This window comes from Anopheles stephensi, chromosome 3, assembly GCF_013141755.1.
Source record: "Anopheles stephensi strain Indian chromosome 3, UCI_ANSTEP_V1.0, whole genome shotgun sequence".
NCBI lineage: Eukaryota > Metazoa > Arthropoda > Insecta > Diptera > Culicidae > Anopheles > Anopheles stephensi.
The window spans coordinates 68,475,641-68,502,561 of NC_050203.1; the positions used below are offsets into that span (position 1 = coordinate 68,475,641).

The following is a 26,921-nucleotide window of genomic DNA, read 5'->3' on the forward strand; positions in this document are numbered from 1 at the left end:
CGGGAAGCAACACAAAGCTTTGCCTTGAGGAACTCAAGCATTCCGCCGTCGACCACACTACACTGGCTGAGGTAAGAAGTCGACCCATGCAGGTTAGTTGATCTAGGGGGCTAGAGGTGACATACAATCATACTAAAACACCATCATACTAAAACCATCGCCGGGCAATCGATGGTACAATTAAATAGACCAACGATGAAGGCAAGCCTGGTATGCTGCACGCGGTGACAGACCATTTTCACACAAAATATTATTCTTTATTTTTATGTCATTGTTTATTATGCTTCTGTTCTAGAACTAGATATTCTGACACTTTTCTTCTCTTTATTTCACTTCTGTTCTGCACTGCATCCCTTTTATGCCTTTGATTATTGCTAAATTTATTGTATTTTTTCTTCTTTTTTTCGTCTTATTTTACTTAGTTCACTTAGTTTTGTGACGTTATTCACAATTTGCAAGTTAATTATCCTTTAATTTGCCTTCTCTACTATTAAATCTTCTTTTTATATTATTTTCAGTTATTTCAATAGAATTCATTCTTAATTGTAAGGCTTTATAGCGATATCCCATGTTATATTTTTTCTACAAACAACGTAAATATTTCTAATTTATGTTTCGAAGACGTTTTGATGTTAAATCTTAAAAATTAAAAATTAAAAATTCTAACAATTTAAATTCAACAAAAAAAAGAAACCACTATTATATGGAGGATGCCAAAACTTTCAATGAAACATCAAAAATATTAAAATCAATTTTGAAAACCCCTTTCAATTACGTACATCACTTAATTATTGGTATATCTATAATCATCGCCAGTTAAACTTCATATCATGCTCCATTCCTGCTGCTTGCAGACGCCTTAAATCAATCTTTTGTTTAAGATCAAACTTTCACTCGATCTTCTCCGAACGTAGGAAGAAACGAGATAAGTGTATCTGTTCGTACGACGCATAAACGATTTCTTCCAGCACTTCTACTTCGCTCCATCACGCAACACGAAAGCTCCGAAAGGACTCGTTTTTTCCCGCTGTAACATTAGGGGAAAACTCGCGATTCACTGCAACGAGTTTCGCTATCGGAAAAGCTCGTCGGGAAAAAAACAGAAAGACCTTCTCCTCGGTTCGGTCGGCCCAAGCACCACTCGGCAGCTGTACAAAGCGTTCGGTTGCATGTCCTGCCGAGCGAAACACACGCCCGAAGTTGCCTTCGTGCACCGTACCGTACCGGCAGGCGGGCCGATTTCGTACCAGTTTATCCTGACGTTGCATAGCGCGCGGATGCATCGTGGACGTCGTCCTGTACTACCCTGGTTCTGGTACATCCGTTTCGATCCGCCGTGCGGCAAAATCACGTGCTCGATTCCGTAGTACCTGCCCCCTGTACGAACCGGGGGGCTTTCGAAGTGATTCCGGTTTTACGACCCAGTAAGGAAGCAGTGAGTTTCGAATACTTTCCGGTGTCACGGTGCCAGAATTTATGTGCCAGGATCAACTATCATCTCGGTCGTTCCTCGTTTTACTGTAGAATGAACAACGGTGGTGTAGCGTGAGGTGTTTGTAAGGGGGGGGGGACGAATTGAACGGGGGAGGGAAAGAACATGATAAAAAGGGTGGCTGGAATCGAAAGGTCAATCATGGGTGCCTTCTTATCGGCGAGTGCGTAACGATGGGAAGCGTTACATTGTGTGTGTCATTTTTTTCTCTTCCTTTCGCCTTTTTTTTATGTGTGAGTGCAAGTGTTTGTGTTCGTCGCTATCTCGCTCTCTCTCTCTCTCTCTCTGTCCATGTTTCCGGTGTGGCGGAAGATCGTCGACCGATAGTGGGAGGCGAGCCGGGTGATTGTTGTACTAAGCAACATGTTATTGAAAGAGGTGGCGCGTGCCGTTGCTCATCTCGTACCTATCTATGCGAACCGCCTGTGAACCGTGATTGAAGCTCCCGGCAGTGGCAGCACAAAATTAGCACAACATAGTGCTCCATATCGGGTGCCTCGTTTCATTGTGCCGTGGTGGAAATGAACGGAACAACCCGGTGTGCCCGGGACCAGAAGCGCACCGGTGCAATAATGAAAGCATGAAATCGGTACAAATAATCAGCAATGAGGTGGGCCTAGAATAGGAAAGAATCCGTCCCCCGGTACAACCGAGTGACCTCGATTGCTGTGCAAAAGTTTTGTGCACAAGAACAAGAATGCCATGTGCAACGGTGTGACTGTGTGGCATGACAGGCTGTCGTGGCGAAATGAAACGGGCAACCGGTGGAGACTGCCCAAGATATTGCATTGTAAGTGAAACCGTGTTCCTCACGCAGCAGACACTTTGCTGCTAGTTTGCTTGAAGTTTTGTCATCCAAATGCTCCACATTCTGACACTTGATTAAAGCTGAAAAGAAGGACGCGCTAGCAAATGGGGCGTGAAAACCAAGAATCCTTCCATCGTCGATGCGCTGGTGAGGTCCACAATTACCAACACCGTCAGTTGCTGCCGATTATTAATACAACATCCCAAAAATAAATGGAAACTAATGACGCCCTTTTAAATGCTACACAAAGCAACAATAATGAAACGTAGAACACAAGCATTGAATGGACGTTAAATACTGGACGTGACTTTAATCATGCTTTCTCTATTCACGCGACCTCCCATTATCCACATTATTAGCAGTATCAACCGGCGTCACCAACGTTTGATAATTAATCGTCCAGCGAGTAATAAACATTGCGGCGCTACCGACCTGGACCCCCGTAACAGTGCAGTGTGTCGCTCGGAATGCCCTTTTTATGTTGAACCGATTGTCTATTTAAGACCCATTGATGCCGTGACCTCACAGTGCGCGTCAAATAGATAGTGTAAAGCTTTCATTGAGCACGATAATCATGATCATGCCAATCATGTGATGCTTGTGCGCGGGTCAAGATGATTGAGTGCCGGCCCGATTATTCGTTGATGCTTTGAGGTTTTTGTTTGTGCTGCCTTTATCGAATGAAATGGTTCTTTTTTTTTGGTTTGGTTTAGTTTTGTTGGTTCTGATTATGGCTATTATTATCGGTGTGCAGGAAATATTAATTTATTGATTTTTCGCAGACTAATTAAAGCACTGTACGGGAATCCTCTCAGCATTGATTGGCTTTTATCGTTGGCGATTGATTTTAGTGAGCATCATTAGTGGAAGAACCAAAAAACGCAAACACACACAAACAAATGAAGCATTAAATTAGTTTTCACGCTAAGCATGTGGTTGCGTCTACTTTTCAGTATTTTAATGGCCTGCTTTTTTCACTCCAACTAATAGTTAATTAGTTGCAAAGATCCTGGTATAATAGGACGGAAAGCTGTTCAAGCACGATGATTGAGTAATACAGTATAAGTTAGAATACAAATTTAATAGTTCACTAAAATTATTATGTTTATAAATATTAAAAAGAGTCAACACTCGTTCCATTGATACTCTGATTGAGCTAAGTGCTACAGCAACTTTGTGCTCTTACTCGGCTGGAAGAGTTTTCCGAAAACTGAGGTTAATTTAGGTCCATTACGACTTCCCTTTCTTATACTACCCAAACAATTGAATTAATTATGAAGTGCTTTGAATTGAAGGCATACAATCAAGTTATTCCCCAATAAAGATTCTCTGACGATACAGGCTTTTTATTCCCTGAAAATCATCATTGAGAGAGTGAGTGAGTGCTTAGTCTTTGAATATTCTCAACATTTTATATGGATTCAACTGTGTTCATGGTCAAAGTCGTTTTTGAGGGAAGATTAGCTTTAGGTTATATCATCAGAATCATCTGTTGACCAGTTGACTACCAGCACTAGTGACTGTTGCAAGTACGTCCTAATCAAGTTTTCAATTTAGATTCTATCAGATATATTCAGAGATCTTTGACCAGTTGGTTTCCAGCACCAAAGAAGTCCATCAAGAAAGTCCATATCAAAATTTAAAAGTTCCAGATTCCATAAGATATTCTCAGAGTTATTCAATTCAGAAATTTTGTACATTTTACAGTGACGGTCCCAAACGTTCAACTAGTTCCTCAAAAAGAAAACTTGTGATCGTGAAGACAATAGCATATTGCTAAATCACTGCAAAGCTTATCGAATTGAAAATTGTTCTTAAAAAAATAAATCTTCACTACAAAGGAACTACGAACTTTCATTTCTGCAAATTATACTTCCGCAAGTTATAGTTTGTTAGTCTACACAAGAAGCTCCAATATATCGAACATAGACATACTTCTTCTTTTTTGTCCTAACGACCTCTCTTAGGTCATGCCTGCCATTTCTGGCTCACTAGGCTTAATGATACCACGTAGTTGGATAGTCAGTATGAGTGAACGGTCTGGATGGGATTTGAATCCGTTCCTGCCGTATGAAGATTGACGCCGTTGTCGCATTTCCCATCGGGCCGCCCCTAAACATCATTGAACATAATTATGGACTAGTTATGAAACGTTATTAATATTTTTGTAACCTTCTACTATATGTTTGTGGATTTTAATAACTACTTTTTTTAGTAAGCATCACAAAAATGAGCGAATACAATTAAAAGTCCGAAGGAATCTAAATTGTTCCTCACTTCCAAAGTCGGAGTCAATAAATAACCTTATGCCAATGACAGGGTTTAAGTTATTTTACTGTACTGTACATTTTTACAGATAGTAATAAACTAAGTATAAAAATCAAGAAACTAAAAGCTAATTTAAAAAAATAAACTTTTTAGTTCATGATTAGTTTCGTAAATTCTTAGATGTTAGCTCTCCTTCACAAAGTGGAGAAGGAAGTTATAAGTCTCACAAAGCAAATCTTTCCTCATGAAATTTTTCCTCCTCCTAAAGGATCTCTTCTTTGGAATTCGATTCAAATTATAAATAAACAAATGACAGGACAGCGACTGCTTCAGGCCGTCTAAATTCTTAGAACGTATACATCTTCCCAATGATATTCATCATAAAACGAGCTTTTCAAGGATAATCGTAACAATTCCCCAGAAAGCTAATAGAACAATCCCTCCTTCCGAAATAGTTATAATTCACATTTATTGCTTCCATTCTGCAATACTTTCACATTCTGTCCCATCCCGCTTCGATGCTAATCTTCTTAATGCGGATGGACCTTGCAGCTTCTTTTCACACCTTCGCCATCTATCTATGGTATATGTATGTCCCGCGCCATCAATTCGTCATAACGGTACCAATTTTCTCAGTTGAACACGTTGAATAATGTTCCTCACCATAACAACCCCCATTATCGTTCGAGAACGAATGGGACGACGAACAACAAAAAAAAACAATGTTGCCAATATCGGCTGTGGAGGAGAGAAAAAAAAAGTCATACTAGACCCCACAACACAGGTTTCAGGGCAGTGAGTGCGGTAGGGCCAACCCATAAAGCGAGCGAGGGCCGAAAAAAAATGACCAAAAAGTACTTTTACACTCGATCAGACAACAAAGCGGAGAGCGTGTGCAGACACGCGAAGCAAGGCAGGGCTTCGACGAAACCGGGGGGGAAAAGGTTGTACTTTCCGGGACAAATTTCCCGTTCCCGATGGCTTGTCAAGCGTATCGAAGATGTTTATGTTGTTGCCCTCGCCATGGCTACTTTTACCATAATCGAATCTAAATCCACCACCATTCAGCCAAGCATAATGACGATATACGGGGAAATGTAATAAACTCCGGGAAATGTCCTTCCGTCTTTTTTGTCTTGTTCTTCTGCTTGCTGTTCCTCGCCCTGGCCTTCTTCGGTCGAGCGAGTGAGTGAGTGAGTGTGGCCTGGCCGGTGATGATGATCGGTGATAAAATTTTACAACGTGCCGCCGAGAAAGCGTTCATATAATAGACTCGGTTAGTTTGAATCTATTTCATACGCGACGTGACCGGGGTGACGCTCTACATGCTTTTTTGAATTTAGAGCACGTTTAACATGTGGGTAACATTAACGATTGCGTCCCAAATATTGGGATGTTGTGAAGTGCAAAGTGCTTCGCTTTTATTGGTTCTTTCAATAAGTGGTTCAATTAAATGGCGTCGTTTTCGGGGAAATAAATTATACGATTTTTTTTTAAATATAATTATGTTGGTGCAAAGAATTTTGTGTATTTTTTTTTAATGGAAACGTAACAACAGAATCTGGTTCTTGAGTCTAGGAGAAAATAGACCAGATAGCAGTGTGTGTCGTCTTTTTTGTCATGTCTGAAGTACACGGACAAACTATTACAGAGGAATCATTTAATTTGGATCAGCTATGCCCCTTGGAGCAGCTATTTTCGTAACTATGGAGTTCTGGCCTAATGGCTGAGCAGCTATTATCGAAAAATGGAGCGAACCGGTGGCCGAGGCGATAACGACGCTGGTCTTCACAAAGCAGGACCGGTGTTCAAATCCCTTCCGAGTCCCCTACACGTACGCAGCACAGACTACTCGTAGCTGGAGAGAAAATCAAGTCACAGGGATCCAGAAATGGCAGGCTAAGACCTTTTCGAGGCTGTGAAGTGCCAATGAAGAAGAAGATAATCGAGGAACTGTAATTAAAGATTTCTTCGTAAAGAAAAACATTTGGAAAAAGAGAGGCAGATCCCAACGATCAATTATGTGCGCTTTGAATTTTACATAATCTTTCCACTGTTGATTTAACTCTGACAAGTCTGATTGGGGACAGATTTCGATCACCCAATAGTTTATTTCCAGCAAATTGAAGAGGAACCCGATTTTATATTGACTGTAAAACTTAAATCCAGAAGACAGAGATCAGTCTAAGAATTGACGAGCGTGCTGGACAAACTAGTCATACAAAACTGGCGGTCGATTTCTAAGACGAAGTCATCCATGTGATCTATCCCTTAAAATTAGTCTCTGAAAGAGTGTCTGACGATCGAGGAGAGTCTCTACTGAATTTTGACTTGAGCTTTTACTCACTAATTCTGAAGTCAAGGCGTAGAATTAGCTGATCTATCGAGAACGTGCCTGAAAAATTCGATGATTTATTTTTAATGGCAGCCCTGACCAAGTTAACTGTTAACATGTACAATGTACCAGCATCCATATTTCAAATGTGAGCTATATTCCTGACCGACAGAGAGTTAACATTAAACAACGCATTGCAGATGCAAATAGAGATGCAAAAATGCTACAATTTAATTTTATGCAATAAACCATCCGTAGCTCACAGCTTAGTCGTACACATATTTGATGTACAAACAACTAATGGCATGTGCCGAATGGCATGTTCCTCCTGTACACCGCTTTCTGAATGTTGCTGAATGTGAGCAAATTGATTTGCGTCAAAATAAACACAAATCCAGTTTCATAAGACTTGACAGAGTAGGCTGGATCATTGATCAATAAGTTAAGTCAACAGAAATCTATCGGAACTGGTATTTAAACATTTTTTTCCGGCCCGCACACGTTTTACAATATGCAACAATTCTAGTTTGCACAAGCTGATCAAACACATGATACAATACTGCACGCTTTTCTGCACACAGTAATATGCTTCCGTGGATGGACTAGATACAACTGTTTGCCTGCATCTAGGCGCATGTTTAATGAAAAAATAGATCAGATAGCATCAATCATCAGTGCACTGATTACTGATTTATATGAAATTTAAAAAAAGACACACAATAATCTCGTACATATAGAATCATTAAATATCCCATTTAAAAATATTTGGTAACAATACACCGGTTGATTATAATTGAAAATACTTATAGTCAAAATTATTCAATAAAACCCTCCCAAAACAGGATTGCATCGCCATCCAGAGGGAAAACACCAGCAAACCATGCAAAGAATTGTGAACATTAACATTCTTCCCGAAAGGAATGCCAACTGCAGCGTACGTGCGTGTGAAAGTGTAGTGGCCAAAAACTGAAAACTGTCGCTACACACTTTGACCTCATCCACCTGCGATAAAATATTTCCCAAACGATAGTGTCAAACGGAACGCGTTGCCTTCACTCGCCTCGGACAGATGCAATGCAATCGGCAATAATCCGGCTAGCGATTTAATTTATCTGCCCCAATCGCATACCTTTCCCGATCGATGGCGATGAATTATGTGGAAGGATTTTATTTAATACTGTGCGATAATCCAATCTTTTTTTTTTTTTTTTTGTTTTGCTCAGCAGTGATCCCAATTGGAAACGGATTTTATACGGTTGGTTTTCTGTCGCCAGAAGCTTGTTTTTCAAGCGATTGATCTATAATTTTATACTTTTCGGTATCGGTTACGTTTCCCAAAGGGAGCTCAACTACACCTATCAATCGCAAACTATCGCGTTGTGTGCTTAAATTTTGCGTTGTTAAAGTGACACGGATGGGCCGGGAAACTAGTGTCCCACAAAAAAAAAGGCGCAAGGAAAACATTCCAAACGCGCACATCGCTTTCATCGCAAACGCGGGCACCGTATGTGGCACGATCAAATGGTAATCAATTGAATGGTCTAATTAAAATCAAGTTGACAGCTGCGACGTTACGTTCATAATAAGGCACTCAACATTCGGTACATCCTGCCGGCTATTAAAACCGACGTACCGGGTGCTGGGCGCCGTTTTAAACCACCCCCCCACCCAGGACGAAACCGCGTCGCCCGAACCGCGGGCCGGAAATAGAATTCCGTATTCATATTCGGGGCACGGGTCACGAATATGCGAAAATCGTGTTGCTTCGTCGAAAGGAAGCTGACTTCCAGGGGGTGGGGCGAACAGCGAACCCGACCGTACGTGAGGCTGCTGTAGTTGTAATATTCAAATATTATTCGGCCACTTCGGTGGTGTCGGTGGTGGTGCTTTGTGGCGCTCTCCAAATGCTGGCTCAACGGTGACAAACAGCTTCGTTACAGCTCACAGTACGCCGGACGGTTTGTTAGCTTTTCATGGTGGTTTGTAATGAATAATCTTCCGAATCTTAGTTCAAACTACTTTGCATTTACATTTACTTTGAAAGCTTATAGCAAGGAAATTGGTTTGGTTGATCTACATAGTTAAGTAAAAGATAAAGGACTTATTTTTATTTTTTAATCAAATACATTACAAGATGAATTTTATGATTCAAGAGTAAAAAAGTTACAGCAAGGTTAATCATGAATCTGGATTTAACAGTTGGTACAATTCAGTTCTACAAAGTCCTAGTTATAAGCTGATGGTTTGATTTACTGTTGGAAAATATAATCAAAGCCACAAAATATAATTTGTGTTGAATGGTTACACAGTTTTCATTTCATCTATTAGGTCAAGCAGGACATAAAGTCTAAGAGTTATTTATAGCACGTAGACGGGTAGGCAGTCCTTGCTTCGGGGAAACGATGGGAATTAAAACCCGGTCCTGCTGGGTAAAGATCGACTCCGCTATTGCCTCGGCCACCGAAAATATTGCGGTAGATTATTGACCCAAATAGGACATTACCTCGAATTCTATTGACTCTTCTTCAAAATCAGAAAACGTTATCGAAGAAGAACCGCTGTAAGAGAAGAATCTATTGATTTTTGTTTTTTGTAACTCCTTACCAGGATTGTAAAAATGATTTTATTAGTGTCACATGTCAGCTATGCCGTCCCGAATCCTAACAAACAATTATGTGGCCGACACACAAGAGTTGATAAAAAAATAAATTCTCCTGTACATAGACCACTGTATTTGAGTTCCAAAAAGAGACTGCTTGTTCTAGCTTATTTTTCCCTAATCGAGGCCTAACTCAAGGGAACGCTACGAACGATAAAACGATTATTCCCTTACACTCCCTCTTGTAAAATCTGCATGGTCGTCTTCTCCGCAATCGTGATCGCGTTTGGTGTTGCGGAAGCAGCGATGACACTTCCGGTTGCTGTTGGATGGGGGACACGTTGTGAATCTTCTTGTTGGAAGACCACGCAGTGTACGCGGTATGAGGAGTGGCAAACCCTTTTTCAACTTGGGGTTCGTCCGGGCGGATGTTTTGAAGATCAAACTTCAGACTACTGCTAGTGCTGCGTCGGTACGTGTAATGTAACGATATGCTAACAATTGAAGGCATCATACTTATCAATACATCGAACATTAATTTGTGTTCGATTCATCTGATAAGCTAGAGCTTTCAATCCAGCACATAAACACCGATTGACGAAATGATCACGGAGGGTTAGCTCATCGAGCCTTTTGATTGATCGTTTTAAGAACGAGTTTAAAAACTTTCTCTGGTCGGAAATCAGCACTAAAATCAATTTTGATTTTAAAATATCTATATGAGAAAATATCTATACCCATCATATTACAGCCAAAAAATTTTTGAAATTGGAACTGTGTCAAGCATGCCTCATCCTGGGTAATAATATATGAACGCTCTCCTAGGTGGATGATTTTTTCTTAGTCACATTTAACTACTTTAGAAGGATTGCCCTGATGGGGTTTAAAATTTTTCATTTTATACGCCACCATAACTACTTATTCTTAAAGCTTTGAGATGATCTGCGGCATTTACGGCTTATCAGGTTCTGTTGGATTGGTCCATTAAGTTCAACTCATTAAGTGACTTTGAGCTATAGGCGTCGTATTTGCCATAACAGTCCTCCAAACATATTAAACCGTCAGAGCTTGTAAGAAGAGCACTTTTTGAGCCTTTTATCTAGTTTCTAGATGTGTTTGTGAGTTAAATCGTATTTTTGAGCTATAGGAAAAGAACCGTAATGAATTTATAGCGCCGTCGTCCATTTTTTTTCTAATTCAAACTTCAATACACTTTTAATTCACGAAATCGTTAAAATCTTCACTGAATATGATTCTCAAATTTTATTGAAAAATTCTACTGTTTTATACCCTCTTATTGTCATTTTTTTGCAATGAAATATACAGCCATGCTTCTAGAAATTGATACGTCCAGACCTAGACTACCACTTACCTAGAAATTGATACGTCCAGATACCATAGACACGTACTCCCGATTGAACACCTTTTTTGTCATGATGTAGCTACCACTCTACCAAACATCCTGCACCACGAACCCCGTTACATAGACCAGCCGGGCACGGGCAAACCATCCGTTCCGGCAAAGGCAATCACTTAAAGCGTATGTGCAGCTGCACATATTTTCAAATTAACAACCTTTCACCAGCACCAAACCGCCATATTTCAAACGCTCGCTCGGCTGCGTCCCATTTGTCGCCCCATTTTTCAGTGAAATATTACAATAACAAAGAACAGCAAAAAAAACCTCCAACAAAGAAGTGTACTTAAATGTTCCACAGCTTCACAGCTTACATCTTTAAATATTCACACCCGCCAAAGCGTCCATACCCGTCGTATGTGCAAATAATGTAGAATACAGTGTGTACTAGTGTGTGTGTGAGCATAGTGGGAAAGCAAAGAAAAGGCAGAGAAAGTGTATTTCCCGTTTTGCAATCAACATTTTAATGTCCACTCCAAAAAACCAATGCACCCGCGCGGGCGAAATGTGGGCTGAGTTGAGGGCATGCATTTGTTTCGGTGCATTACGCGGATGAATAAAACGCTGCTCGCCACAGTTCACGCATCAGCGAGCCGACCGGGTGGCCGGGTTGAGTGTTAAAGGGGTTTTGATGGGTGGATGGTGAGAACGATTTTCCTACGATGGCTGGCCGGTGGTGCAGATGCAGCTGAGGCCCGTTTGCTGAGGCGTCCCCCGCGCGCACTACCTTCACGATTCGCGAACGACAATGCAACGGCGAACGGCGATTCGTAAGGACACGCGAGTGAAGTGGTTTTCGCCCCGCACAATGGACGCGTCGCGGTGCATTTTGCAATAAGTGCAGCGAGTGGTGCGATGGTGCTGCAGCCAACCAAAGTGGTAGTGACTCATCCCTTGCTGGCTTTGTGCGCAGTGTGAGTGAAGTTTTTCGAGGGTGCGAAATAAAGCGAAGAAGGCGATACAAATACACACAAAAAAAGTACAGGGATTAAGGACCGATTTTACCGTGGCGCATTAGCGGGTGAATTGTGCTCAAGAAGGCGATACGGACGGCATTCCAGTGCAAGTCCACCGAACGAACGCAACCAGGCAAACGCTCGCCACCGGAACCGAATGCACCACGGCAAGCAGTGAGGGCCGCAGCGATGGGATACATAAATCTGCTCGAGCTAAAGCTTTTGTTAAATATATCATTAGTCGTGCTGCTGGTAAACGGTAAGTTTTGCGATTCGAAAATTTAATTTCTCGAATTAGTATGATTTATGCGCGACGGTAAATAATCATAATGGATGTACATAGAGCGCGCGGTTGCCTTTGCCGCTTTCCGTTATTGCGAGCCGTTTTTATTTCCGTTGATGCTTTCTTTCCGTCCTCAAACAAACGGTACGACGATTCACCGAAAAAAAAGAAACGAGGCGATGAAAATCGTTTCGGGATTTCACTATTGTTTATTTGTTTTTGTTTGCTCGTCGCGTCGCGGCAGGACATGGCACTCAGACGGAGGCACAGCCGGAGTTTTTGGCACCGCTGGACAATCTTACGGTGACGCAGGGCCGTGACGTATCGTTCACTTGCGTCGTTAACAATCTTGGACAATACAGGGTAGGTGGTAATGAGAATATTATTTACTTTAACTATAAAACTCTTAAACTCATAGCCTGGCATAATTTGATTGAGTTAATTACAAAAACTCCACTAAAATAAGCAATCATTAGACGGTGCCTAATAAGCTCTTAAATGTACTTAAAATGTACTTGCTTTTGATCCATCTACAGTGACTGGTATGATGGTTTTTTTTTCTTCTGTCGTACAAAAAACAAAGAGCTACACAGACACAAATGCTAATATGCTTAAGTAGAATTATAAATTGCTCTGCGTGCTAGAAGGTATCGTGTTTCGTGCAGAAGTGACCCAAGGATGACTTCCAAATATTATGTTGCTCCTCCAACTTTTTTTTCTCTGGCACCAAAAACACTGTTTGCGCCATGTTTTGCGCTGCTGGGCCAGCGGCAAGACAGCCACCCAAGCCCCATTTAATGCCAGCTTCGCAGCCTGAGTTATTGATGATCTCATTTGGGGAAATTTATTGAAAACAAAGACCAACTTTTATTGACACGCAGCACCATCGTGCGGCTGTGTTTAACAACGTTCTGGATCGAACCGCCCGAGAAATTGGAAAATCACTGCCTAATGAAAAGCGTGCATAAAAGTTTGAGGGGGCGGAAAACAAAATCAATTTTTCCGGGGTTATTTTTTGTTGTTGCCTTTTTTGATAAAGCTTTTTCCAATGCACAACTGTTCGGATGCAAAAAAGTTGAAATATTTTTACTGTGAAAATGACCAGCAGCAGGTATTTTGGTTGTGAAAAATATTTTATCATAGAAAAGATGAAATAAAATAGAACCAACCAAGGCTAAATTTAGAGCTCATCGATCATAATTTCTTGCTCCCTTGATACATGGGTTTTGTGGTTTAGAATCTAAACTACTCTTTCCCCATGTGCCAATCGATCTTGTTTTTTTATGTGTATTTGTCGTTGGACTTCTTTCTTTTTCTATGCGATTGTTCGTTACCATATTGTCTATTAGTTATTGTTCTGTCAAACTTTGTTTTTCCTTTGGCGTTTTCCAAGCTCACTGCTTCTACAGCTGTTGGATCATTGAGATAGTGCTTCTTATAATGTTTTTAAGCTAGTTTGTTATATTAAACTTACTACCACACAGAGCTTTCACGATGAGTTTGGCTACGAAAAGGTTACTTTAATAGCTGACGAATCAGTTTCCTCAATTATAAGGATAAAGAGACAATTAAGGAACTGCTAGTATGCTCCGTTACGGCAGGACGGCAGGACCGAGTCACAGAAAGCCAGAAATGGCAGGCCGAGACCTCTCGAGAAGAGTATGCTCCGTTGATGAATTTGAAATGTCTCCAACACTGTACGTTGCGACTAACAATGTAATCGGTCTAATATTGAAAAGCAGCTTATTTATATGATTTTAGAGAAGTTCTAGAAAACATTGAGGTCTATATAGATCTTTAACAAAAAAAAAACCTGTGACTGAGATCTTGCATCACTTTCATTACTCTGGCCAATATCTTCAGTAGAGAACCATCAAAGGTAAGAGAGGGTTAGCAGAGAACAAAGCTTAGGTAACTTAAAAAAAACACATAATCAGATCTACACATAAACAGTTAGGGAAACTTTTTCATTTTTATTGTTCCCAATTTAATGTCCTAAGCTTATATTTCTTATTAATTTGTATCATCTATAGCCTGAATTCAAAGGCACATAAACATCTGTTGTTCTGTGTCGGTAATAACACATAGCTAATTAAATAGCTGTAACAGATAAGGAGTGGTCCGGTGGCCGAGGCTATAACGGCACCGTTCTTCACACGGCAGTACCGGTGTTCAAAGCCCATCTAGACCGCCTCCCCGTACGCAGGGCTTTACTACCTTGCTACGGGTAAAATGCAGTCACAGAAAGCCAGAAATGGCAGGCGGAGACCTCTCGAGGTTGTAGTAGTGCCAAGGAAGAATTAAATAGCTACAGATAAGGAGTGCTCCGGTGTCAGAGGCTATAACGGCGCCGGTCTTCACACGGCAGGGCCGGAGTTCAAAGCCCATCTAGACCGCCTCCCCGTACGCAGGGTTGACTGTCTTGCTACGGGTAAAATCAAGTCACAGTAAGCTGAAAAGGACAGGCCGAGGTTGTGAAGTGCCAAGGAAGAAGACAAGGAAAATTCTGTTAAAATAACAAAATTAAATTGATTGACAAAAAATATAGTATTGAGAGAAGAAATTCGAAAAAGTTGATTGGTTGTTAGGTTAGTTTGTTCAAACCTTGAGTCATTAGAATTCACTCGTCTTACAGGAAAGATTGTTTGAAGATCATTAAGGGCTAGAGATTTATAAAAAATAAAAATTAAATTATAAATAAAAATGAGAGAGAGAGAGAGAGAGAGAAAAACATTATGTTCAAGAAAGGCATCGAACACAGTCTTCTTTAGATTTAAGGTGATAGATTGATACTCACCTACATAAATATTTAACATTTGTACTTCCTCCTGAAGAGCTCAATTCTGCCTGAATTGTTAATTGTGTCACAGTATGGCAATTTGAATGTGATGCTTGAATGATTCCAAGTCTCTTCAGCCTGCGTAACACATCTGCATACAGACCTCCCTTTTTCCAATCGATTCAAATCGGTAGAAGCTATCAGTTCTAAAACCCCGCGGTACTAACAGCCTCCCATTCCGACACACACAGGTTGCGTGGATAAAGTCCGACTCGAAAGCGATTCTCGCCATCCATACCCACATGGTTGCCCTAAACCCACGGCTCTCCGTCACCCACAACGGGCACAACACGTGGAAGCTGCACATATCGCACGTGCAGCTGAACGACTCCGGCAGCTACATGTGCCAGGTGAACACGGACCCGATGCGGCATCAGGTAAGCATAGACAGCGGTAACGAAGGACGTAACAGAACGTAAGCCGTTTCTGTTTAGCTTGTGATTTTAAAGCAAAGGACTCGTTAAATTGTGTACAAAAAGCTAAAGTGCCCCAAACAAGAAGGAGACCATCGCTCCGGTAGCTGATGATCCCTCGTTGGGTCATGCAGAGAAATGAGTCATCTTTTTTTGTTTCATTCCCATCGACCAAATGGATCAACACAGCATGTACTTACTGCCCCCAACGGCAGTCTCCGCTTGAACCATTGCATTGTAAACTAACCAAGAAAAACCATAATTACAGTCGGGCAACCTGGACGTCGTCGTGCCGCCGGACATACTGAACGAAAACGAACCCAACACGCTCGAGGGCGGGGTGGCCAACGAGGGTGGCAACGTGCAGCTGGTGTGCCAGGCGACGGGCGTACCCGAGCCGGCCGTACAGTGGCGGCGCGAGAATGGCAAGGATATTGTCGTGCGGACCGAGGGCCGAGAAAAGCAAGGTAACTCTCAGGAGAAAATAGTACACATACAAGCAAGGGCACAAAAACAGCGCACAACTTTCATCTGAATGTCGCTTCCCGCCATTTTCTCCCGTCCGTCTCTTTGCGTTCCCCTTGTTCTACCATAGTTTCTGACATGGCGTTTGATTTACTAACTACTTCCCCAGCTGACCTCCCGGAAAGCCGGTAAAGGTTAGATCCAACGCCAGTTAATTACCGAACAATGCGGAAAGATTCCTTTACATTGGCTCCGGGAGTTTTATTTTTTCCCTAGCGGAGCCCATTCTGTACTTTAAAGTTTTCCTACTAGCTGCAACGGCAAACAAAAAAAACAGACCGGGGCATAGTAAATGGCAAGAGTGGAAAAGTGTTACGTTGAACGTTTTATCTTCGGTTCTTCTTCCTGTGCCCACCGCCGTACACTTCTTTAAGTTTAAATCGATTTTAAACCTTTTTTTATTTCAACCTTTTCTCCCTTTGCTTTACCATCGCAGTCGTAAAGTTTGTCGAGGGCGAACGACTCGTCCTGAATCAGGTGCAACGGACCGACATGGGAGGATATCTCTGCATAGCATCGAACGGTGTGCCGCCCTCCGTCAGCAAACGGTTCGATGTGCAAGTAAACTGTAAGTATTTCACTTCGTTTGCCCTTCTCATTATCTTCCCGGCCAGCCCGCAGCGGGCAAATAGTTTAATTCGTTTTTGTTACCTTTTTATTTTGCACTTGTCGCACTTTGCTTTCGATTGTGGATGAAGTGAAATTTCTCGCATTGGTTTAACGGGGTCAGGATTTTTTTAAACTGGGTTAACTTTTGTTCACTTAAGGGATAAAGGTGTTGTTAGTTTGAGTTTTTTTATCGTATATTTATCACTATTTGTTAAAAATCAATTATTTATTTATTTTGTTTTATTCATAAAGAACGGCCTGGCCGTATTGCTAATTATTTATTTAAAATTATAAAAAATATTAACACAACATCATAAAAATGCTTCAAAATGATACATCTAATACAGTCCGTAACACAATTATACACACACCTATATAAGCAATAAAAAAGAACTAGAAGAGTGAGCTAACATTGATCTTGAAATAAGTTGTGGAGACTTCCCTCCACACTAACACGTCACTGGAAAGATTATTAAAAATATTTAAGGCCATGAAAGAATTTATTGATTTTTTTGACATGCGATATAAAAAATTATAGAATTCAAAATTTGGAAATATCGTGTCTTGTCCGTCATAGCTGTATGACATTGAGCCAAAAACGTTTACAGCAAACACATAATTACGGTTTTGAACGATTTTTAAAGCCATTACAATAGCGGAGAAAAAAAATTCCTGGGAGTGTTCATATAGTTATGTTATATGAAAATATTTCGCAAGTGCCAAAATCAATTGTCAAAATGAGTGTTAAATTAGTTCTTCTTTTATTCTTAAACACAGGGGTTCGCATAGTTGTGTCAAGGACTGTAGTACTTTTCGCAATACACTTACACGTATCAGCTCTTATTTAAAGTTTTCTTCATGCTCATGTTGTGATTCTGTTTTGATCTGTTTTTTTTTTTTGTTTTGTTTGCTTCATGTTGTTGATTTTAATATCAACTTAGCATTTATTATCAATTATATGAACCTTATAATTTATTTAATTCGAGTTTTTGCCATTCTGTTTTTGTTATTATTCCTTTTTATTTATTTATTTATTCATTTTCGATTATGACGTCTTGAAGCCGTATGGCCAGCACCGCATGTGCTGACGAAGTACAAAATCGAAAGACACAAAAAATTACCAAGGCATTATATTCCTTTTATTTTAAATTATTTTTTTCATTATCTTCTCAGGTTCAAATTACTTTTCTTAGTTTATAACATCTTTTATGTTAAGTTTGTTATTTATTGCTCCTTTAGCGTTTGTACCTTTCATTCTAAATGATTGGATTTTGCATTATTACATGTTTTTTACTCTCCTTCCTATTTTATTGCAAAACAAAAAAGGGTTTGCAATACGGCCAGGCCGTTCCTTATGAATAAAAAAAATAAAAAAAATAAAAATGGATTGATTCTAAACAATCTTTGAGGACAAACAAGTCCTAATAAATATGTTAATGCCATAAATATGCCATATGTTGTGTCATTAAAGACTGATAATTTAGCTTCAATATAATTCTTACGTATTTAACCCACCTCTACAAGGACAGTGAAAACAAACCTTCCCTTTCCATTACCCTCTTTTTCCAGTTGCACCGAACGTGAAAGCGGGAAATCAGCTAGTGGCAGCACCGGTGGAAAGCCATGTAATGTTACAGTGCATCGTGGAAGCTTTCCCTACCCCATTGAACGGTTGGCATAAGCACGAGGGTAAGAGCATCTTCTATCAATATCAATCAATAACAACACCTCACACCCAAACAAACTACAAACTGGCCACTTCGCTCAATCGCAGGTATGAAGCTGTACGAGGGCGAAAAGTACACGATCAGCGAGGAAAAGCTGAACGCGTACACCTGGCAGCTGAACTTGACCGTAAAAAATCTGCACAAGGGTGACTTTGGACCGTACATCTGCTCAAGCATCAACGCGCTGGGGAAATCGGACGCTAGGATACGTTTGCAAGGTAAGGCAGACGACGGCAATTCTTCGTTTCAGAATTATAATTCTTTATAACGGCTGTACTCTTGCTCACTAACCGTTCCGATGCGCGATTTTTTTGCAACTCACCTTGCAGAACTTCACCTGCCACCGAAACCCACCACAACACCAACGCCTTACGTACCGTCGACAGTGAAGCAACCGCGTCGAAAGCAACACTACTCGACGCACGGTAAGGGCCACGATGCGAGCAAGGGAGCGAACACCTTCAACCGGGACACCTACATCATCAACCACATACAGGAGAACGACTATCTGGGAAGTCTGATAGTGCACGAAGGTAGGTCCTTTGGGAGGTTAATTTTTTATTGGATGGATGCAGTTGCATTTGGGCTTATCATGATCCGGTTTGAACTAACTAACTAACTAGACTCTAATCTAAACCTATGTCCACTCTATATTTTTAAATTTGCCCCATGTTAATGCTAATCAAATAGCACGCCCGGAACAACATAGATATTCCCACGCCCTGTTAAAAATAGATTATTCAAACAAGGCAAAACAATTATTTCTCAATAAATCCTTCCCAAATCTATTCGTGTCAAACAAAAAACGATGCAACAGCACTTAATGAGTATCGCCTAGCCAATCTGCAGCGCGTACGATTAGCGCGGTCGCTAATGAACTGATTCGATGCGACAGAATGGATTTAAAATACGGAGAAAAAAACAATCCCACAACTCAAAGCACATTAGTACAGCAGCAGGGAGGAACAAAACCTGCCGTACAATAATCACCTAACCTATTTTGCTCATGTTTTTACGAAGCTTAACAACAACACCCCCGGCCGGGTTCTGATTTGTTTCTCGCTCCCGTGTTTAATCTTTTCGCGTGTTTAATCTCTGCTGTTTTTCCTTCCATCGTTTTGTTTTCCTCGCTTTGGTTTTATTTTTTTTTTTTTTGTCAGCAGGCCTTTTACTCCTTTCACGGCAATTTTTGTATCGATTGGCTGGTTGAGGGAAACAACAACAAAAAAACCCCCGACGACCCCAACCGGCCCTGGGGGATGTACTGGTTATGATGCGGAGGCTCAATTAATTTTTATTGCATCACAATGAAACACCCCATAACAATAAATTAATTGATGTGATTATCAGCTCTTGGCGCATTTTATGCTGCTTCGGTGTTTGCGTGTTGCATTGCCCGGTACTGCGTCCCGTTTTTGTGCCCACCACCCACCCAGCGTGCACTTTAATGCTGTACGGTAGATGATCTTTTTATTTTATTTTTAAACAAAGCAAAACCCCTCGATTATCAATCGCTGTCGGTGATCGACGCTGTGCACGCAAAACAGTTCGGTGCAAATCAAGTCCTTCGCCACGATCAACGCATGCATTTATTTATTTTTAATGACACGAACACGATGATAAGGTTAAGAGGTACGCGTTATCCAACCGGAAAAAAACGAGATGGGAAAAACGGGAACGTTATGTTCGTCAGTAGCTGGGCATCCCCTGGATGCTCCCGCTGCAACCATCTGGCCCCTGGAAGTGGATATCGGTTATTAATTATTTGAGTGCAGCTTTCAATCTCCCTCAACCGTAGCGCGTGGTGATAATGTTGCTTAAGCCGCCGGTCGCTGTGGCAAAAATTAAATAATACAACTACGGGGTCGTGACATTCCGATGCTTGCACCGGGAACATATTTTGTGCGAGTGGTACTTTCCAGAAATATGTGAAGCGAAAACAGCTACGGTGAATGTGCTGCATGTAGGGTAGGAAGAACAGCCTCGGGGTTTTGGTTTTAATTATAAATAATTTTTGAACCTACGCGAATTTGCTTGTCAGGTACACCGATTTTGTCTCATAACACAGGCATATTGTTTATCAAACAAGGGTTTTTGTAGCTATTTTGTTAATTCACTAAGTGATCACTCTGAACCCGGTCTCTGGATGGTAGAAGCGACAGCGGACCCGGTCTTTACACGGTAGGACCGAATTTCAAATCTCATCTGGGCTGTTCGCCCCATAGTCCATATCCTACTAATGCGATAACAAGAAGTCTAGTAAGCCAGCAATGGCAGGCATGACCTAAGAGGTCGTTATGCCAAGAAGAAGATTGGGGTCAGAAGTTTTAAATAAGGTCCTTCTAGACAATTGGTCTACTGAAAAAACTTAGTTCACCGTTGTTTTCGGTTTCATGCCAAACATGGCGTCTCGGCCATCTTCTTTTGTGCAAAAATGTCCATCATGATCATCTGAATAAAACTCCTCCAAGTTGCACAACCCATCTAACGATATGCCTCAACAGCTTCTGCTAGCATTTGAAGAGTCATACGACACTATAGGTTGGGCGGAATCTGTGCCCAATTTAGCGACTCCAAAGCCATGATCAAGAATGGATTCGGTCATCAGGAAGATTCTTAACTTAAAAAAAAACAATTGATGTTAAAAGAACCTGATCACCAAAACCTGAGAATGCGTGTTGCTTGCGATTTCAAAGATCCTAAAATACCTCTAGAAGCACCTCAGTGATCTCTAATGACTCCCGCTCACGATTCAGATCTGCCGTTTCGAGAGTGTGCAGAGGTCTGTTAGCAGGATTGTCAGCCCACGATATATGTGGTGCTAGCTCTTCTCCACTAATGATGCTGTTAATCAATTGTCTACTGAACTCGGCTGATTCCCAACTCCGGATGGATCCGGACGGATGGAGTCGAATCTAGAACAACTCCCAAATTCGGATCAGATTGCTTCGAACCTCTAGATTACTCGGAAGCATCCAGAGACACAAAGCATAGTATATTTTGAGCTGTTCCCCTTTAAACTTTCAACTTATTGTTTCATGTTGCAAAATAGTTTCGTTTTCAGGTCCTGTGTTTCCAAAATCGACATTCACTACTTCAACGCGCTAAATCGTTGTCCAAAAATTCGGATATCCTCTTAATGCTATAAATACACGACCCCAGTTCACGGCCATAAAACTATGCAATTATATGCACACCATTCCGTAAACCATTCGCATCACACCATTTTCTGCTTTTCTCGTCATCCATCACGCAGGTAATGGCGGACATGGGCTGGTCGGCATGAACGGTGCAACCATGGGCACCGGCAACGGGCTGGGCGGTCCGGGCGGTACCAACGGTGGGTTGGAGAAGCCACGCAACACACAGATGCCGGTACCGATCCCATCGCGCCAACCGAACGGTTTTCCGCGCGACAAATCCCACGCGATGGACATCTTCAGCCACAGGCGCACGGTGGCGTTCGTTAGTTGTTGTTTGCTAATGATTTATAGTCTGTTGATGCTGCTGACGTTTACATGAAGCCTGCGTTTTGTGGAAGCACCATCCAGCCGGTCAGTGCGCGGCCCAAAAATGGCCGCCCTCGCGTATGTGCGTATGTGTGTGTAAATTGCCGATAAGTATGGACGAAATTAGCCACAAGCATCGTACGCTCGAGTAGAGCCCTCCCTATGATCAATCCCATTATGGGATGCACGTGTCCCGGGCATGCGAGGCCAGGCGAATCAACCTAAAAACAATAACACGCACACACACACACACGGACTTGAAGTGACAACCGAAGGAGCGACACCGATGCGATGCAGATTTTGAAGCATTTCGATCGTTTTCTGTGCGGCGCAGTGTGATGTGGGTTGTGCGATTAGCGCTAATTAAAACAGCTGTTAAATAAAACTACTTACAATCATTTACACACAGCCAGTGACAGCAGCGTCGAGGGGAGTAGTCGCAGAGTTCATCCCATCAGGTACGTGCGTACATATTTGAGTGTGTGTGCGTGTTTGAAAAACAGAGAAGAGGCAGCTGAATGTGGAAAAAAAAACAAGTTTGTTACAATTATAAGTGCACTTTGTAATAAATGAAAACATAATTAAAAATTAATAAAAAAACAAAGAAAAAAAACAAAAGCAAAAAAGACAAAACAAAACAAGATGAAAGATGAGCCTAACTAAGATGGACAGAGTGGCGAGAGCAGTGCATTGATCGCGTAGCAAAATGTGTCGTTTAGCCGGTGGTGTCATAGAACTTTATAACGTGTCAAAGTGAATAGTTTAATCATGCATGAAAGAGCTTGTACAAAACAAAATGGCGGGAAGGAAGTAAGGAACACTTAAGCATCCAAACCGTGTTAGTTACTGTGTACATAATGTTACAAATGGAAGAGATTGATTTTCGGTATCATTCAGCTGTTTTTATTAACTTCTTTGATTTTCTTCTCTATTTTGTTGACATTATTTTTTGTTTTCTCATATTACTATGATACAGAATTCTATTTTTTACTTATTTAAAATGTATTATTAATGCTTCTTGCTAAATGTTTTCAATGTGTTTGATGAACGCTTATTAATACATTGGAGGTCCTTCAATTCCTTTTTTTCTCAAGGACACATCTTTAAATTCTGAACCCCTAAAATAACGTACCAATACTCTCCCATTGCCCATAATTTATATTCGAAAGTCAATATATTCCACCTCACCCCCGGCATATTCCTCAACACAGGAGGCCTGCTACGGGCGCTAGGCTTTACCAGCCTTCGTGTAACACGAGCATAAAAGTCGGCGTAGTCGACGGGTAACGAGAACCCAAAACCGCACAACCGTTACTACCGGGGTTCGATAATGAAGATGAGCCTTTTGACGTGTTCATATACAGACACGCACCCGCAAGGATGTTGCAACGCACCGGAATGATGATGGGCGCGCTATGTAATCCAAGGACTCTCTCATCCCACGGCGACCAACACACTGTGGCGGATGAGGTTGAGATCTTAATATTCTCGCCTGTCGCGCCATGGTTTACGATATAATTTTAATTAATGTTTATGCATCAGCTTTCGCCCATTGATCCTAGGGAGCAGGTGGAGCATGTGAGCCGATGGAATATGCGTGATTGTCGTTGGTTAAAAGTGACACACCAAGCGGTTAATAAGTGAGCTGTTGCAAGGTTTTGTATTCGTTCAGGTGCGAGCAAATGGTTGAGATAAAATTAGGATAATGCTACAAACCTTAATGCTATCCCCTTTCAAGAGTTAATAATATAGAATGTTCTCGTGAGCATTCTTCCACACACACACACGCAAAACCGTTCCTTGTAGGCTGGTGCTTTTCCATCTTCCACAAAAACCCTTCGTCATGCCAACGGACGCCGTCAGGTTGTCAAATAATTTTGGGTGAAGTTATTTTAGAACTTATTAAAACTCAATTAATTCCTTGACAGGGTTCACCTGCTCACCGGGCGAGTTCGGTGAGTTCTACGTGGCTCACAGCATCTTTGCACGCTCATTTGCCGTAAAACTCTTGCCCAAGAATCCTTTTTCCCCGTGTGCCGGGTTCGTAAAAACCCTTTCAAACCATCATCACATGTGCCGCCCATTTTCCCATTAAAAGCACATTAAGTTAAACCTGTCGGTCGGTGGAGAAACGAGACGAACCGGTGGTAGTAAATTTATTTCACGCATCATAAATATCCCCGTACCCTTTAACATGTTTTTAACTTCGATCTACTAGGAGCTCTTTTTTTTTGTTCCTGGGATGGAAAATTTAAGAACTTTTTTGTTAATTAAGTTGATAATTTCAATTAAGTTATCCAACTGCTCGTTTGAACATCTCCTAGTAATGGTACCTCAACCAATCTCTTCCAAACTATATTAAAGCTGATCGTGGACACCTTATCCCGGTTTATGTAAACCAACTGAAGAAAAAAAAACAGGAAAACAAAGCAGATAATTAGAAGTAAATTATTATTACCAATAAAACAAACCCACTTATTCAACATTCAGCTAAGCTCAGGCTAAGTGGCGAAGTGAATAAGATATACAGAAGATCATACAAAACTGTTGATGTCTTCCGCGAACAAAAAAAGAAAAGTAAAGAAAAGAATCATCTTGAAACTGAACAGCAAAAGTTTAAACAACAAACATATAAAAATAGTACATATAAAAACACACACACAGACCGCCGCCGTAAACTGATGTAGCTAAAGTTTGTTAAAAAAAAACATCCCAGTTTAATCCCCAGCGGACATAACGGAGAGGTATGTGGAGTTTGATGCTGTTTTTTTTCAGCCACATATATCTAGAGTCATTGTTCCAACAGTTTAGTTTTTGTTTTGTGAGAGTAAGAACACAATAAAAAGGAACGACTGCATACCAAGTTAAAACTAAACTTGAATAAAATTCAGTACTGGTAAAGAGCAATGCGAAGGCGAGCCAAGCACGACGAAACACTTTAAGGGAAAATCGTTGCAAAACACTACAGAAAACAAAAAACTAACTAAAAATTGTAACTTTATCATAGTTTAACTGTACATATAGATGCAACGCGCATACACTGGTTAAAGGTTAGCATGAAGGAGACGATTGCCCATGTAAAGGTGTGGCACTCTCGCTCACGGAAAAGATATGTATTACAAGACGGTGAGCCATGTTTTACACAAAAATGTTTTTTATATATGCCGCGCCAGTACGTCAATGTTGCAAACAATAGCTACCATTTGTTGGTTTTCTTTATTTATCTATTGTATTGTATTGTTTTCCTATTGTACAGTTCAATTTGGCATAGCTAGAGTAGAGGGGAAAGGTGAGCAGGACGTACACAAAATGCAACAATCATCAATACGCTTAACCAGCATAAGCAACAGAAAACATCAATTGTCGTGTACTCAAAAGCACAAACACATACACACACGCAAAACCTTGCTTTTTATTTGATTTTGTTAACAAATGTTAACCTGTAATCATCTTATCCACTTTAAACTCGCGCTAAGAGCTAACTAACCGATAAAAAAAAACACATAAAGTTTGCTATAATGAAATGAATGTATCGGGCAGTGAAAATCCAGCAAAGCGTCATGTGGTATGATTTAAATTTCCTAAAAAACTAGGAAAAAAAAGGAGCGTGGAACGAGAATCTTAAACTAACGCAGATGAGACACGATATCAAGTAAAAATCAAAGCATATGTTAAAATCTTATCTAAACAACAATTTACGATCCTTCTCACGTAAAAAAAAGGACAGTGGAAGAGCAGTGTGGAGCGGAGCGAAGAAAAAACATATGAACACACACACGCATACACAAATCTACAAAATACTACATACCAACAAATACAAATACAAACATAAGGAGGGGGGATGAAACATAGCACAAAAGCAAATCAAAACAAAACTGAAGTAAGTTCAACGGTACGGAACGATACGGGAACGAAACGCGCACACACACACACACAAACACATTCATACATAGTAAATCTATCTACCATCTCCATTGAGTAATAAAATAACAAGACAATAAATAATTTAAAGCTAGCATTAGCCAGGTACCGAGCGAACGGGGAAGGAACGGCAAAATGGCAACCAGCCATGGCTCGTTGCCGCGAAATGAGCCAACGGATGGGAAGGGTGATGGTGGCGTGACAGTGCAAAGCGCAAAACAGAGATAGTTAAATGAAAGTACTTACTAAACGATCTATATATATACAAGCATATATATATAGCCTACCGATGAAATAAAAACAAATATTCATAAGAAAATGTAAACTATATGCACCGGGGTTGTAGTCTTTTTTGTGTTGGCAAACATTCGATGGTAAGTTGTTAAAAGTTGCTTATAAATTTTAATATTTAGAGAGTAAAATCTTATTTACTTACAGGATCAAACCTATATTATTCCTAAATGAATTCTACCTATCGTTGCTACTTCAACATGCTCTAAGCTGCTTCCAGTTTTCTGGCAAGGGAGTTTGTTCGTTTGTGTCATGGCGCGTATTCCGTGCCTACCGGTTATGCAAGTCTTCTCTGCCGAAGAAATATCTATACTCCATTGTTTGGAAGTTTCACATGTAAAAATCAGTTCAGCAGTACCCAGAAACTGAGATCAAATTACATCGCCATGGTGTCACAATCTTCCATAAAGTCATGACATTGGAAGTGACAAACATCTTCTTTATCTTACTTTGGCTATACAACCTCAAGATAGCGGTTGAGGCGACAACGGTGATGGTCATCATACGGCAGGACCCGAGGTTCAAATCCCATCCGGACCTTTCCCCCGTAGTGAGGACCGACTACCCAACTACGTGGTATCATTCATAAGTAAGACAGGTAAGGTAAAGTAAGTAAGCCAGGAAATGGTTAGGCCAGAAAGAGAGATAACCTCAAGATGCTTCCTGGGGCATGCTTTTATGCGTAGCTAGATAGACAGTCCAGGTGGTGTATCTTGTGGTGTAAAGATCGGCGAAGCATTGGCTTCTTTCATAGAACCGCCCCACTTGATAGAAAATTTTAAAATACAATTTTTTTTTTGTATTTATTGTAAGCTGCTAGACTCCACGGTCGAATCGACAATAACTCCAAATTAATGATAGATTCATTGGCTAATTCAATCTCTTCTAGGATGCGTGACATGTCACGATTTCCATACCATCTGATTTTC

The 26,921-nt window shown here is 40.9% G+C and overlaps 1 protein-coding gene across 5 annotated transcripts; it reads left to right on the top strand.

The window, feature by feature from the left end:
• The first annotated feature begins 1,254 nt into the window (after positions 1–1,254).
• On the top strand, positions 1,255–26,029 carry LOC118512974 (protein amalgam). Of its 5 annotated transcripts, none has more exons than XM_036058203.1 (10): positions 1,255–1,435; positions 11,151–12,134; positions 12,403–12,521; positions 15,189–15,374; positions 15,679–15,877; positions 16,372–16,503; positions 18,114–18,233; positions 18,319–18,489; positions 18,601–18,804; positions 21,528–26,029. In XM_036058203.1, exons 2-10 carry the CDS (start codon positions 12,065–12,067, stop codon positions 21,791–21,793), a joined length of 1,467 nt encoding a protein of 488 aa, XP_035914096.1. In that variant the 5' UTR covers positions 1,255–1,435; positions 11,151–12,064; the 3' UTR covers positions 21,794–26,029. The 5 variants fall into 5 exon arrangements, with proteins under 5 accessions (XP_035914096.1, XP_035914095.1, XP_035914097.1 ...); XM_036058202.1 differs by having other exon boundaries at positions 11,221–12,134; XM_036058204.1 differs by having other exon boundaries at positions 1,255–1,424; positions 11,221–12,134.
• The last annotated feature ends 892 nt before the right edge of the window (positions 26,030–26,921 follow it).